Source organism: Triticum dicoccoides, chromosome 5B (genome assembly GCF_002162155.2).
Source record: "Triticum dicoccoides isolate Atlit2015 ecotype Zavitan chromosome 5B, WEW_v2.0, whole genome shotgun sequence".
Lineage (NCBI taxonomy): Eukaryota > Viridiplantae > Streptophyta > Magnoliopsida > Poales > Poaceae > Triticum > Triticum dicoccoides.
Genome location: NC_041389.1, coordinates 425,279,854 through 425,295,853, shown reverse-complemented (window position 1 = coordinate 425,295,853; position 16,000 = coordinate 425,279,854). Strand labels below are relative to the sequence as shown.

The following is a 16,000-nucleotide window of genomic DNA, read 5'->3' as shown; positions in this document are numbered from 1 at the left end:
GGGAAGCTCCATCCGAAGATCTTAGTAGTTTTCTTTGTAGTCTGCTCCTCTTATTATGTTGTCTCCGCGTAGGCTGTGATGGAACCTGATCTTGTTGATGTTAGCTGCGTGTCGATGGTGCTTCAGGGTTTTTGCCTCGTAGTGGGCTTTTCGATTGCGAGCGCTCACAACAGGTTTCCCTGAAGTGCTTGAACTCGCCTTTTCCCTTTCCCTTTTGTGTGGACTTGGATTTGGCTGTATTTTCGTTATATCTTTAATGGAAAGGGGATTAGCCCGGTTAAAAAATAATAACTTCATAAGTGTGTTATCCGAGAGATTGAAGGCCTCTTGCTCCTGCCATCTCCTCAAAATGGTTCAAACTTTTATTCTCGGTAAACAAACCAGGTCATTACTGTATTACTTTGAACGAACGGCAGCGCAAAGCTGCGGCAGCACGACAGAAAGCTGCCTCTCCCCGATCCCGACGGAATTCCGAGTACCATATTCGTACAAGACGCACGCGGCATATACCTACTCTACATGCTACAGTCACAGCCCTCCGACCCTCTCTGCAGTAGAGCTAGCCGGTCGCAGCCGCAGCCTGCGCCGTGCATGCATGCATTGCAGCCCCCTGATTTCTTTCTACAGTGCCGCGGCGAGCGAAAATCGCCAATCATTGTACCGAAACCCATGTAGCCATGCGAGGCCGCGTCCGTCCGATCGGTGCGTGTCCTCGCCGTCGTCGTGCGGCTCGGTTCGGCGCACACGGACAGAATGAAAGCGGCCAAGCGAGGCCAGGCCATGTCGCTCGCCCACTAGCTGCATGCAGGCAGGCTACACACCTGCACGCACGTACTGGCCTTCGAGCGAGGGCCGGACAGCTTTCATTTGCAGTACCATAGGTTGGGCCAGGACGCTCTGCTCCCGCCTGTCGCTTGAAAATCTCCGGCCAGCCAGTGCTCAGTGGTGTATTGTACTGGTGTCCCGCCGCGGTGGAGTGGAGTCGCCGTAGTGCGCCGAGAACGCGTGCATGGCATGTGGCGTGGCATGGAAGGATCATGGTCGAGGGCATGCATACCACATGCATACATCAGTCGCGTACGCACGACATGCACTGCTAAACAGAAGAAGACATGCTCTTCCTGGGGAGAAAAGAAATCATCGATCGACCAGGCACGTCCATGGACGCACGCACTCATGCGCCCATCGATTAGCCACGGCGGCACGCGCCGGCGGTCGGGTCCCCCCGCCGGTCCGGGAAAGGACGATGGCACACCAGTCGCAGGAGAGACGGACGGACGGGGTGCCTCGGAGTCTGCGTTGCTCACAGTCGATCGCTTTTTTACCCTATAGCCTGCGTGGCAGCCAGCGTGGGGGGCGCAATCATGCACGGCCGGCCGGCCGGTCACCCAATGCGCCTGTGCGCCTCCGCGCGAGCAGCCGAGATCATCGATCAATCGAGCGCGGTGTGCCGTCACATCTGCCCATGGCGCATGCAGCGCCTGGCAGTGGCCGGCCGACACGATCGACCTATCCACGCCACGCCGCTTGCAGTGTGCGCACTCACCTAGTATCATCGTGCACGTACGTATGGAGAATGCAAGTGTATGCATGCCACCAGTTTGGTTTCCCCCATCCGTTTATGTTTGTCGCGGCCCTCCTTCTCGATCAGTCAGTTCGTGTGCTTTCAGGTAGGGGCTCGGTCGATCGATCCGGCCAGCCGCCGGCCCTGTCGAGAGGCCCCAGATCGAGCCGAAGGTCTCCTTCCTATCGTCAGACGTACCCCGACGCCGACACAAGTTTCGAAGGCCATGCATGCATGCATGCATGAACCCTTCGTCACTGGGTCACTTTCTGGTCGCGTACGTACGTGCGCTGCATGCATTGCACTAATCGCACGGTGCGTACCAGACTACCAGTGTTCCCCAGAATGCACTGCACTGCAGCACTTCTTTTGTGCTGCAATTGATCGATCGCCTACGTTGCATGAATATATTTTAATTAATGTGTTTCGGATGTCAGGTCTAGCCCCAGTGATTAGTCCACCAAATTATGCTACTCCCTCTTATCCATATAGCGATTGGAAAAGGCAGTGCCGCGTTTAGCCACGCTTAAGCAGGGCAAGCAAGAAACTGTCTACTCGAACAAGAAATCATGACATATTGTATTGATATGCCAAACGGAACATATTGCAACGCCACTAGTTGGTAGTTAAATTATTTATATGCCCTAAATTAATATTCTTACACATATAATATGACGAATACACCATGATGGTAAAAACTATATTACCGTCTAGGCGGCGGTTAGGGTGCTTAAGCACCTCCTATGCACTAGGCAAAGGCCCCGCCTCACTTACGCCTACTGCTTTTTCCAACCTTATTGAAGGGAGTACAAACTTCTGAAACGTGGTACAAAGAATACTAAAAAAATACATCTAGGTCAGTGCACCACCTAGCGACAACTAAAAGTGCTAGAGTGAGTTGAAGGCGCATCACCGTCATCACCCCACCTAGTGGCGGTGCGAGGTCAACTCAAATTTGTGTAGTCATATATATGTATTTATGATTTTTTCTGCATGTATATACTTATTGTATGATGCTTTTGCCAAAAACTTGTGTAGTCATTTGACTGCACAGATCATGCATGGCTTCGCCACTGACCCCACCCTCATCGAAACTAGGCAAACATTGTTGTAGCCGGGCAAAGGTTGTTGCAATTAGTGTCGTACTCATGAACTTTCTACGCCCCAGGCCATCCTTTGAGCTACTGTGGTTATTGTGGCTACAGTATGATAGTGTTGCTATAATCCACATTGAGGTCGCTCACTACGCCCCAGGCCATGGCCCAGGCAATCTAGGGTTTGTCTATGCCTCTGGTTGTAGTAGACAGTCCGAAAGTCGTCATGTTAAGGCCCCATAGAATAGCGCATCAGAACAGCAATCGTCGTCGATAAAGAGAAGTGTAGATCGAAAGGGTCCAACTTGTAGACACATGAACACAGATGAATGAACAATGGCTTCATGGGGATCCACCGAAGACAAAGCGCCGGCTGAATCCCGCAAGATCCGCCGTAGAAAAACCTCTACACGTCCTCCTTCAACGCTAGTAGCACCACCAAGACGCTGACTAGACTTGTAGAACCTTATTCCATCTTCAGAGAGTTGCCGCCATCTCGCCTCTCTACTACCTAAAAAAATGTATAAGGTTCCCATTTTGCTTGTTCTCCCCTCCTTCCTCCCTATTTTTATTTCCGCCCCCCCCCCCTTCATCTCTGGCTTTTCTCCTGTCGGTGGCCCCTAAAACCACGGCTTAACCGCCCCACGCCTTATTGATGTACAAAATTCATTTTTTTTTCATTTGTAAAGGCATTAGTTCTTATCAAATAAGTGCTTACAATAAAATGACAGGTAAATCACGGTCATTGCATATAAAAATTTACTGAAATTTTAGTGCCGCAAATGTACAAACGATAGAGGTGCAGTAACAGACTAACATACTAAAATGTGTATACTCCCGTTGCACCACACAGACAATTATCGATAAGAAAAATACAGGATTCATACAAGTCGTAGGAAAGGAAGATAAAAGCAGTGAGAGCAGAGTATTTTTGCCTCATGATAATAACAGCTCAACGACACAGACATATCCTAGAGAAACACAGAATGCACACCGTACACCAAACAAGTCACCGGATCATAAGGTGGCGACGTAGCGTTCTGCTATAGTACAGCGTAACAACTCCACTAGTTCATGTCGACCAAAGTAGCGCCGGAAACACGTACGGTGAGCTCTGCAGTAGCAACACGCCGAGATTGCGACAACCGCAGCACAGTTTCTCAGCGCCAGCACGGCAGGGTGGGTAGCTTTTGCCATGCATGCAGGCGTACTGCTCCCCAAAATCCTTAACGCTGCAAATATGAGCACACTTCAAGCTCCCCGAAAACAAAACATAAAAGGTAGTAGCAATACGTACTACATACATGCATGAGCTAGCATGACCAGCAATACTCTTTTCTTTTCTCAAATACTTAGCGTTGAGGACGGGAACCAAGCCATGCACTTGCGACTTGCCCGCCGCTCTCTGCTTTTGACGTCGACCGAGCCGATTCAGAAACCATTTCCTCATCTCGATCTGAGGTGGGCGCGCGCAAGGCTGGCGTTGCGTCGGTGCATAGCATAACTGAAGCGGCAGCAAAGACTAACCATCGCCAGTTCCGCCACCAACCTCAGGCAGGCCGCCACCGCGGCGACGCTAAATGTTGTCACGAGAAGTAAATACGAGCAGGCGACGGTGGTGGCCGGCCCGGCCGCGACACGGCATGATGACCCCGCTCGCGCGCCGGCGCGAGCCAAACTGGCTGGCTGGGAGACCCATGCCATGATTGACCACCGTATCCGATCTTCCACGCATCTAGCAGTACTACTCCGCAGTACGGCCGCATTGATAGTACGCATGAATCATACCGACCGAACCGATCCAACACCGGTTTTCTCGGTCTCCGTCCAGATCTGATTTGTTTTGCCACCCTGCGTCGCATTACACACGGGCGTAGTACTATACTACACTCGCAGAGTCGCAGTGCGTACACGGTACACTGCTCGACTTGCATGTCAGCATGCACGTCCCTCTGCGATCTTTGGCTTGTCATGTTTTTCTCTTCTCTCCCCCTTGTCCGCTTGCCCCGGGAGGCTAGCTAGCTCGTACGCCCCATGATCGGCGGCCGGCAGGGGGCACACGCACGTACCATTTCAAATCTCCGTAGCCATGAAAGCAATCATAGAAAGCTGAGGTTTTGACTTGTGCGTGAGAGAGGGAGGGTTCCAACCGGGGAGGCAGCTAGTGGAAACATCACTGACTGATTTGCGAGGAGCGTACGTCGCATTATCGTGAGGCGTACGGCCGCGTTGCATGCTTCATTGCGTTTAAATGGTGGTGCAATTGTCACTAGCAGCTTATCGTCCCTGGTATTAAGATGTCAGCAAACATGCGTGCATGCAACGAATTCAACTCGACTTTTCCTCTGTCTGCATGCCTTTCCTGCCGCCTTGTAATAAGCTTTCAGCAGTCAAAATCTGCATTATTTTTGTGTGTTGGAAGTTTGGAACACTGTCAGGCCCGCATTAGCCCGCAGCTTTGAAACCAAATATATACTCTGCAGATGCACTAATTACAGGCCCAGAGTTGATCTGCACTGATTCCAGCCACAAGTTTGCCGCGCACGTTAACATGTGTAGGCCAACTTACATGTAGGTGGGTGGGTGCAGCAGTAACTGCATGCACGCTCTAGCTCTACCAAACCTTGGTCCGAATCATGCCTCGTGAAGTTCTTCACGTTAAATAATGCCTCAGCGCTATGTCACGAGTACTTTAAATCGCATGGATCAAGTCTTAGGGGAATTAACACGAGAGGGGTCTCAACAAGGTGGAATGGCCCATGCATCAAATGGGTGGTAGCTGTTGGTAGGTCGAAGGTAAAATAGGGAATCTCATGTGTTTCATGCCAATATATTCATATACATAATAATAGATAGTATGTTATGGTTTCGTAAAAAAAAAAAGAGATAAGTTTTTTGTGTGAAAATGATTCAGATTTATTATTAAAGTTCACTGGAAATACAAAGAACCTCAAATATAATAAAAATAGCATCAAGATACCGAGACCACCGAACGATCACTATCTCCGCCAGAAGGAGCCGCCGACGTGCCGCTGTCGCCGCTCCCTTATTGGAGCCGGCTTGACCAGCCGGGAAGTCTTCGTACACGTGCCCCTAAGGACTAGCATCTTGGAGCCGTGGTTGTCGTCGTTGAACCCTTGAATAGATCTGAAGCACCTCACACCAAATCTCGCCACACGACGAGAAATCCTAACCTCACTGCCCGAAGGAGACAGTAGGAATGTACGCCGGACCTCTGTCAACTACGTCCAGATGGACAAACTCGAGGAGGATCGGAGCACGAAATACAAACTTGAAGAAAAAGCGCCGCCATCCACCCGAGCGCCACACCTGCGAGGACTAAAAAAATCCTAACCTGAACTACTATACGAAGCGGAGGCACCGAGATTCCCCTCCCTGCCACCGGCCGCCGGAGCGGAAGGTGGAGGGGAGACGAATCCACGGGCTCACCGGCAAAGTCTGGAGGGAAGAGTTTGCCCTAGCTGCCAAGGGAAGGAGATAAGTCGGGTTTAATATACTCAGCTGGAAGAAGAAAAATCCTCCAGGTTATACGTAGCAAATATTCTCTACATTTGTTTTTACTCTACATATTAGGTTTGTATAAAGTGAAACTTTATAAATTTGACAAAGTTTATTGAAAATAATACGAGTATTTACCATAACAAATACTACCCATGTCTCAAAATATAAACAATATGAGTATTTACTCTGTCTTATATTTTAAGACAAAGTGAGTATATATGGCATGAAAATATATTCAATGATGAATCTAATGGTATTTGTTTGGTATTGTAGCCGTAAATAATTTGTTATCTATAGTTGGTCAAAATTAGCCAAGTTTGACTTAATACAAGCTAATATTGGAAGTAAATAAATACGGATGGAGTAGAATATTCACATCTGAAATTTACTTTGAGTACTCCTACAGAAAGGTACTGATGGCCTCTTTTGTTCAAAGGATAAATGGAGAAAAATCATAAGATTTTTTTCCTACAGTGATACTATTCATGCATGTGATTCAAAGAAATGTAGCCAAGGAAAAATGTAGAAAATTTCCACCTGGACATGAATTTTACAAATCCACCTGGACATTATTATCAAATTCTTACGAATGATAAACGAAACTATGATCCCCTCAAACCAAAAGTTGCCTCAAATTATTCAACTTTAGCTGAATTATGAATTCCAGATTTTGAAACTGAAAAGCTCAACACTACTTTTTATTCGACAATCTTCTGCTTCCACGCATTTAATTCAAAAGTTGGTGCATGGCTGACCTTAACCTAACCTCTGGCGACCACTGTCCCACCACACACATTCACAAGATACACCCACAGCCAGCCATCGTCCACGCCGTCCGATTGATGTCATGAGTTTGGAATCCACGAAACAGCTTTGACCACAGCCTTGAGCCACAGAGCCAGGACGGCACTCATCACACGACTGACGCCCAAATTCTGCCGGAATCCACCACCTGTGCCCTACGAAATCCCCATGAACAATCAGGCATGCCCACATTATCTCCCAGCGGCGTGTTGACTTGCCGCGTGCATCATCGGCAGTCCTGGAACCTTGTGCGCCCTGACTTTTCCTACCACCAGCCACTCGATCGACCTACGTACCCTCTCATTTGAATCGCAGCAGCAGGGCAGGGGGAACATTTCCCTTTTGCGACATGCTCTGCTCCGCCGTAGCGTTCGCCGCCGTGCCGTGCCCTGCCCCCGTCCGGCTCCTCTACCGTGCTGTTAAGCACGGCACCCTGCCGTGCCTCCTTGTGGCGCTAGCGGTCGCATGCATATGGGCCTTGTCAAAAACAAAACTAACTCAGCCCAGCCGTTCTATCCATCACACCGTCCTACTAAAAAAAGATTAATTACCTAAAAATAGAAAAATGAATTAACTATAATTAATACAATACATGGCTAACGAAAATAAACTCATCTCAGAAAAACATTTTTATTAAATCTCAATCTTATTTTACTTGGAGCAGAATATGTCATTTTCCTATTTTCTATTTATTATTTTAATCGGTTCGATTGGTACCTTTATTTTTGTTTTTGTGTTCTTTTAGATAATACTGTGAAACAAAAATGAACTCATTTCAGAAAAAATTGCTTTGCTAATCTCAGTCTTATTTTGCTCAAAGCGGAATATGTCCTTTCTATTTATTATTTTGACCAGTTTGATTGGTACATTTATTTTTATGTGTGTCGGTTTTATTTTTACCACATTCATCGCCCAAACAAAACTAGAATTTCATGCCAACATATCGTGCGCAACTGCAGTCGCACGTCAGGGCATGCGGGTGCAACTACAATTGCATGTCCATCGATCGCATTTAACTATAGTTAAAGATCGTCGTGTTGTATCCCTTTGGTCGCCACCGGGTTGCGGCTAGAGTTTCCTGCTCGGTTGTGTAGCCGCCTCGCTCACAAGTTTCACAATGTATTAAAAAAATATGATTTTAAATAACACACTTTTCTTTCATTCTTCTTTTTCTAGTTTTATGTTTTTAATACATGAATATATTTGTTAGAGTCATGAGAGAGGCGGCTATGCAGCCGACCAAGGCGCGACACTTGTTCTCTCCCTAATAGGAGGAATATCCATAGTCTCTGGATCGCCTGAGCGCTCGCCCTCATCGCCTCGCTCGCTCGCTCTCTCAACAAATCTCCCACCCTCATGAACTCAAGGGGCAGATCACCGGTGCACATGCATGCCACTGCAGTTGCACACGATCGGTTGGAAGGCAGCTAAAATTATGTGTGGTCGGCGGATGTGGTAAAAATAAAAGCACACAAAAATAAAATTAAAAGTACAATTGAATGGATTAAAATAATAAATAGAAAATAGGAAAATGACATATTGCGCTCCACGTAAAAAAAAAGACTGAGATTTTGTAAAACTATTTTTTTGAAACAAGTTTACTTTAGTTAGTCATGTACTGTATTAATTATAATTACTAATTCGTTAATCTATTCAGGTGTGTGATGCATCGAACGGATGGGCTGGGTAGCTACATTGGTTTTTGGCAAGGCCCATATGCCTGCGTCCACTAGCGCCACAAGGAGGCACGGCAGGGTGCCGTGCTTAACAGCACGGTAGAGGAGCCGGTTCCGCCCTGCCCTGCCCGTGTAGCGGGCGAGCACGCTACAGTGTCCCGGCGGCCACGCTTTGCTCTGCTTTTGCGTGACCACAATGATGAACCCGTCCCGCTTTGCTTTTTTACCTTGCTCCCGTCCCGAACCCTGCTTTCGTTTCCTCAAATCAAATCCTCTCGACTGTCTTTCTTTATTTCTTAATCTTTTTTACTTTGGTACTCCCTCCGCTTTTATAATGTAGTGCCTATAGATTTTTTACAGAAGTCAAACATTATAAACTTTGGCCATGTTTATATAAAAAAGTAGGTACGTCTGGAATACCAAATGCACATCATTGGATAAATTGTGAGTTATATTTTCAAAATGTACATGTTTGGTATTGTAGATGTAGACAATTTTCTCTATACACTTGGTCAAAGTTGATAAAGTTTGACTTTCATAAAAATGTATAGGCACTACATTGTGGAATGAAGGAAGTAGTTTTTATCCTGCCGTGCTCTACCACCGTCTTTATCCTTCGTATATTCTCTTTGCCGGACAGCGTTTTGTTTTAAACAAACAGAAAGAAGCCATTCCAGAGGAAGGCTTTGCAGTGAGTGGTGATTAACAATGTATGCTCAAGTCAAGTCCATTCTTTTGCAAAAAGAAAAAAAGATCTCATGCAAAGAGCCATGGAGGCAGCTCGAATTAAGGAGCGGGCCCACGCCTTGCAGACAAAAGGAAAGGCAGTTGCTTTCAGCTTTTCGGGGTTGTATGTATGCGGCCGTAAACACAGCCTGCTTGGCTACCAGGAGCACAAGGACAGGGGCCAGCAGCCGGGCTTTGTTCCTTGCAACGGCGACGGACGATCCAAGGAAACCTTCGCTATCGCTATCAGAGCATCCGAGAAGAAGATGAAAAACGAGATCCGGAGAAGAGAAATGGAAGGATTTTATTCATTCACTCACCCACTCCTTATGTAATAATCGAGCATATAATTACACGGCATCGGAACTCGGGATCGGGAGTACTGCTACGTGCTGCTGGCTGGCGATCGAGCGTCTATCTAGCTAGCCATGCACTGATTGAGCCGGGCTAATCTACACGGAGTACGCCATCATCATGCATCGTCGTCCATGGGCGCAGCAGGCAGACATGGCCTGCAATGATGGATGCATTAGCCTCGCGTCCTCATGATGGTAATGGTGCCGCGGCCGGGGGTGTGCAGCCTCGTGAACCCCGAGACGGCCCTGCCGGAGATGCCCGGCGCGTCGGCCGCCAGCACGCGCGGCGCGCACGCGTACTCGCCGACGGGGTGCCGCACGGGCCGCGCCGGCCGCATGAGGATGCGCGCGTTGATGTCCGCCAGCGTCGCGCCGCCGTCCAGCCCGTCGGGCTTCAGCACGGCGAACGGGCACAGCACGCTCGCCGACACCTTCCGCCGCTTGCCGCCGCTCTGGCTGCACTCCGCCTCCGCCGACTCCGATGCTGCTGCCAGACACGACGCCAGTCAAAGTTAATTACTCCTTAGATTATGTGATTAGACAGTTCTTGAGAGTGGGTGGAGGTGACTGTGAAGCGTGTCGCGTCGAGGTCGAGAGAGCACCTTCTGGTGTCGCCCGTTTCAACGACGAGGAGGAGCAGCGAGGGAGAGGCGGGGCCCGCGCGCCACTTGGCTTGGTGGTGGTGTCCTGAGCCCGGGCCCCGCCGGCGTCGCTGGCATGTGGGTCCGCGTGGCAGCTGGAGGAGGAGGAGGTGCTGGGGAGGGGCTCCGCCTCCGCCGGGGCGAGGAAGAGCACGGGTGGTTCTTCTGCCAGGGTGGGCCTCTTGGAGAAAATGGAGCCCAAAAGATCGTCCTCATCATCTGCGGCAGCGATCATCAACCGATTAATAATCATTCAATTCACATACCCAGTGTGCCTTAAAAATAATGAAGTGATCACGTAAAAGGTGTGACTTTGGCAGGAGCAGTCCCGCACAAGATTAGAATCTTTGCTACCATCTAAACATGCAACACCCAGATCTGTCTTTACTTGAAAAGAAGCGCCTGTCTCTACGTGCTCACTAACAAGTCCACACTATTATAACATGCACATTGCAATACTATTATGGTGCAATCCTACCGTACCGCGATATAGTACTGGAGTATATATTACTTAGCGACCATGCGCAAATCATAGGGTCATCAGGCCATGACAATTAGGCGCTGCTAATCTTGGGCGGGTCCCACCCACCCACCCCGGCCCCACATGGCGTTTTTGAACGCATGGCATTGACAAGCTTCCATAGTTAAATGCGAACTCTACGATTTTGTGCTTTGTCCTTGCCTCCTTGGTGATGTGCCAAGGACCGGGGCAGAGACCTAGAGGAAAGAACACAGGCCTACCGAGAGCTGAAGCCGATCAATGGAGTCTGAGAGAGGGAGGGACGGACTTTGCTTACAGAGGAAAGAGTTCGTGGCCGTGGCAGCGCTGCTCTGGCTGCTCTTCTCGTGCTGCGGTGGCACGCAGCCCGAATTGATTGCGACCGGCCGCTCTCTCGCATCACCGGCGTCCCAGAAATTCTGCCGAGAGGAAACAATGAGAGAAAGCGACGGTTTTAACACGACCGAGGAAATCTCGCAAGAAACTGCCGTAGTTAATTCGGACGCGAAAGATAAGGATAGTAGGTTGCTTCGCCGGGCAGCGTGTGTGTACCAGCAGGAGGTCGCCGAGCTCCCCGTTGGGCATTGCCGCCGGCGCCGGGACCTGCTGCTCCGACGGGAGGTCCGCCGCCGTGGACGTCGCGGCCGGCGACAACGCGAGCGGCTCCATCATGCCTGCAGTCGAAGAAACGGCGAGTTCAATTCTCTGCCGGAGCTGCCGAAGAGGAAAACAGAGCACGGGCATGATGCCGGCGCGCGCACGACGTACAGAGGGGGAAGAGGTCGTGGAGTTGCGCGTCGGCGAGGCCGAAGCAGCCGCCGAACGGTTGCTCCCACCCGAGCAGGAAGGAGTCGCCGCCGCCGACGTCGCTGCTCATGCTGCTGCTGCCGCTGCCGCTGTAGGCGCCGTTGCCGGCGTCGAAGCTGGGCGGCATGGCGTGGAAAGGCCACCCCTGCAGCTGCAGCTGCAGCAGCTCTCTTTCCTGCGCTGTCTCCATGGTGCAGCAGCAGCAACGGCCTCCCTCGGTATGATGAGCCGCGTCACTCGCTTGTCTGGCACCGAGAGCTAGCGAGCGAGAGAGAGAGAGGGAGCGAGTGTGTGTGAGCGGGGCGGTCAGAGTGCGGCGGCCGGGCGTGCTTAAATAGGACGGCTTTTTCCCTCCAACGCCAGAGCCCAGAGCGTGCAGCCGCGACATGCATGCCAAGTCCACCGCCGCCCCGTAACGCACCCCCTGTGTACATACACCAGTTGGCCAATGCGTCACTTGTTTTATTTCCTTCCCTTGGGGCGACCTCGCTCGCCGGGGTCAGTCCAGTGTCAGTCGCGGCCAAAGTCAGTTAGCAGAGTACGTACGTAGTACCAAAGTCCAAACGAAGCAACGAAAGCAAAAGATAGGGGTGGTTGGCTGACTGCTCTCTCTCTATCTCCCGGCTTGCTTTCCTCGTGATTCGCTCGCTGCCTTCCTCTACGTGCCGCCGCTTTGGCCTTTGGCTGGGCGATGTACGTTAGCTTCTTCCTCGATCCGCTTTCTTTACTGCTCCCGTTGTAATCTTCTCTTTCGCTTTCTTTCGATCCTCACCTGCTTTTGTTTTGCCTGCCGATACGATCGTTTTGTTCCCGGGAATCGCCTCCACAGGCTGCGGCAATTCGAAATATGTCGGCGAGGGTTCTGAATTACGACGGCTTTGTGCTTTGTTTAGCCGTCGGCTTTAAGTCTTTGACGCCTTCCCTTATCACGTGTCACTGTTATTTTAAGTAAGTATTTTTGCCTCAAAGTGTGCAAAATGTTTGAGTTTATTATTGTGAATGGTTAAAGCAGATTGCAGGTCTGCGCGCGTCTGTTACAGGAGGTCAAAGCCACGCAGGTGGCTGCTAGTTCGGTGATCTCACTGGTCAGAGGGTGACGGCAATTGGGTTGTAGCACCTGTCCTGGTCTCTGCTTGGAGATGCACAAAGGCACGAGCCAGAATACTTGCACCCAAACACGAGTGCGATGTTTTGGCTACTGGAGCCCGGCATTTTCCTAAAATAAAAAAAATGCTAGTTAAAAGCTCCAAAATCATATATTTCTTACACGGATACATGTATTGTTAGGAAATTAGGCAGCTTTTGTTTAATCTTAATCCAGGTTAGTATCATCACAAGATTACTGACATGGCAATTCATACACAAGAGACTTAAAAACATCTAGCACATACGCATATGGATCAATGGCACACGTCAAAAGAAAGAGGGTCATTACATACGAGGGCACCAGGAACTCTGGTGCAACATCTTGGAGCATAGTGGTGAAGGCAAGGTGGTCGTCCGCCATAAAGTAGTCGAAGCAGGCAGACACAAATGTTGTCGATTCAGAGCGAACAGTTGCACCGAAACGCTCCCCAAAATCTCATAACCCCTCACCGACGTAGGTTCTCAAGGGAGTTTTTTTTTGTTAAAATGTAATTTATTGTTGATCGAGTGCCCCTGGATGATTTCAAGTAAACAATTCACCAGCATAAGCATCATGTCCTTCATTGAGTTGAATAGAACATGTTTTTCACTTCGAGTGTGAGAAAGATGACCAGATATCTTAATTCCAATGCCAACTACATAAGCTATCTTAACATCTTAGGGTTTTGGTCTTGGTTATTGTCAACGAAAAGCAGTCGTGGGTACACAAAAATATGGAGATTGCATCTTCATTTTAGATTAATTAGAACCATGTTCCATATTGTTATGCAAGCTATATTTTTATTTTTTGAATCACCAAGTTAAGGTACTTCGTGTAGTGCATTCAAAACATATTTTATCTGGGTTACTCTATTTTTTTGCATCGAACGTACTACTTCCTCCGTTCCGATTTACTCATCGTGGTTTCAGTTCAAATTTGAACTAAAACCACGACGAGTAAATCGGAACGGAGGGAGTACATTACATTGTTCGTGCAAAAGTTAAGGATTTTTTAAAAAAATCACTTGCTACTCATTTAAGCATTAAATGAATTCTTAGCTACTTAGTGGGTATAATTCAAACTGGAACTACATGTATCTAAAATAAAACCCCTCAATTCAAATAATATTCTTATTTAAGTAATTCTATGCATTTTGGATTATATCCACAAAATATTTAAAAAAATGCTTGCTCATAGAAACTCAAACCTTTGCATGCATTTTTTCTTTCTTTAATAAAATCTTAATTTGGTATAAAATTTACAAAAAATGGCATGGCCTCGTATGATGATCTTGTATGAGTTATCTATAAAATTATAAAATTCCACCAAAAATAGATAATACAACTATCCATAAAATCACACATTTGAGAGATAGCATCATAGCATTCAAAGGAAAACTATGAAGTTTGAATACCATGAAACATTTTTATGACCATTTGCCCTTGAAAAAAAGACCACAACTTGATTTTACATTATTATGCACTAATATACCTTCATGTTCCTTCTTTTTGTGTAATAATTTGTATTTTACTTTTTTTAAATACTAAGTTAACGTCTTATGTGTAGTACATTGCAAAAATTACTTACCTGTATGATCCAAAATTTTCTACATGGGACATACAACGGTAAACTGTTAATGTAAATGTTAGGCCCCTTTTTAAAAATTATTTTCTATTATTTAGGGATTAAATATTTTCTAGCAATTTACCGAATATATTTAAAATCTAAACTACAAGTAACTAAAAAGGTCTCTAAATGAAAGAACAATTCATGTTTTAGTATTTCGATAACTTTTTAGCCCATATCCAGAAAACATGCAGAAAAATCAAAGGCCCGCTTGGGAAAACCATTTACATCCGTCTTGTTGGTTTATCATCTTTCATAAAATCTAACTGTGGTATATATTGTTTCGAAAATTGGCACGCGATCATGATTTTTAAAAAAAAATCTTGGAGTCTGCATTTCTTTGTGAGTGACGTGTCTGCAAGAAGCATCATAACATTCAAAAACAAACTATGAAGTTTGAGATCCACGAAGTGTTATCTTCATATTTTTCCCTTCATCTTTATAACGCAACTTACATTTACACTAGTATGCACAAAATAGCTTCAAGCTCCGAATTGTTATGTAATAATTTGTATTTTATATTTTGAGATGCCAACTTATGTTGTAAAGAACCTAAAAAAATTATATAGAATGCCTCAATTATGGTAAAATGGAGCATAGTAAAATGAATTTTTCATTTCAAAGTTAGGTACTTTTATGAAATTATTTGTCTTTTGAGGTATTAAATGCACTTCCAACTATTTACTATATTTTATTACCACTAGCTATTTACTAGATATAATTCAAATATGAACAACAAGTTTCTAAAAAAGGGGGATTCGAATGGACATAAAATTCATATTGGAGTACTCATGCAACTTTTTAGCTCCTATAAAAAAACATCCACTTGAGATAATACAAACACTTACTTGCATCTTATTGTGTTTTCATTTTCTTATAAACTATCAAATTAAGACACATTATATATTACCTTTCAAATTATTTATATAAAATGCTCCATAACGGTCTACATGAAAAGTAGTATAATACATTGTGCAAGTCAAAGTTAGGCATTTTTCTCAATTTATTCACTATTATTTGTTAGGCATTAAATACATGTCTAGTTACTGGATATAGTTTGAATTTGAACAACAAGCACCAAAATAAAAGAATATAAAGAAGAAGAAATCATATTTAAGTACTTATATAAATTTATATCATACACGTAAGATATATAAAAAGTTCAAAAGGATGGCAGGCTTATTTTATTTCCATTGAATAGATGGTAGTTATTTTGGTGATAGATTATGCCTAGAATTCAGGGTGTTAATTAAAACATCTAAAGCGTTTCATTACAATGGCCCAGAACATGTATCTTATTGCAAGTTTGCTCTAACGAAATTGAAGATCAAGGCGAGCATGTTTTGGAATCTGGGAAGTTATTAGGGATGTACTTTCCTATACCACATTCCAAACTAAACAACATAACTTCTCTTACAACAACTTTCTGAGAACGCGTGTGAATTAAGTGTATCTTCTTATTAAGAGGAAAGAACAAAAATTGCACAGTCATGTACAAATTGAGTAGTTTCTTATTAATGAGAAACAACAATGTTTACGACACTTATGTACAAGACACG

At 46.4% G+C, this 16,000-nt stretch overlaps 1 protein-coding gene across 3 annotated transcripts; it reads right to left on the bottom strand.

Annotated features, from left to right (window-relative positions):
• Positions 1-9,669: 9,669 nt before the first annotated feature.
• On the bottom strand, positions 9,670-12,032 carry LOC119305648. 3 transcript variants are annotated; one of them, XM_037582115.1, is made up of 5 exons: positions 11,651-12,032; positions 11,435-11,556; positions 11,172-11,301; positions 10,345-10,602; positions 9,670-10,229 (listed from the first exon to the last, which is right to left on the bottom strand). In XM_037582115.1, exons 1-5 carry the CDS (start codon positions 11,877-11,879, stop codon positions 9,916-9,918), a joined length of 1,053 nt encoding a protein of 350 aa, XP_037438012.1. In that variant the 5' UTR covers positions 11,880-12,032; the 3' UTR covers positions 9,670-9,915. The 3 variants fall into 3 exon arrangements, with proteins under 3 accessions (XP_037438012.1, XP_037438013.1, XP_037438014.1); XM_037582116.1 differs by having other exon boundaries at positions 9,670-10,226; XM_037582117.1 differs by having other exon boundaries at positions 11,181-11,301.
• Between the last annotated feature and the right edge of the window lie 3,968 nt (positions 12,033-16,000).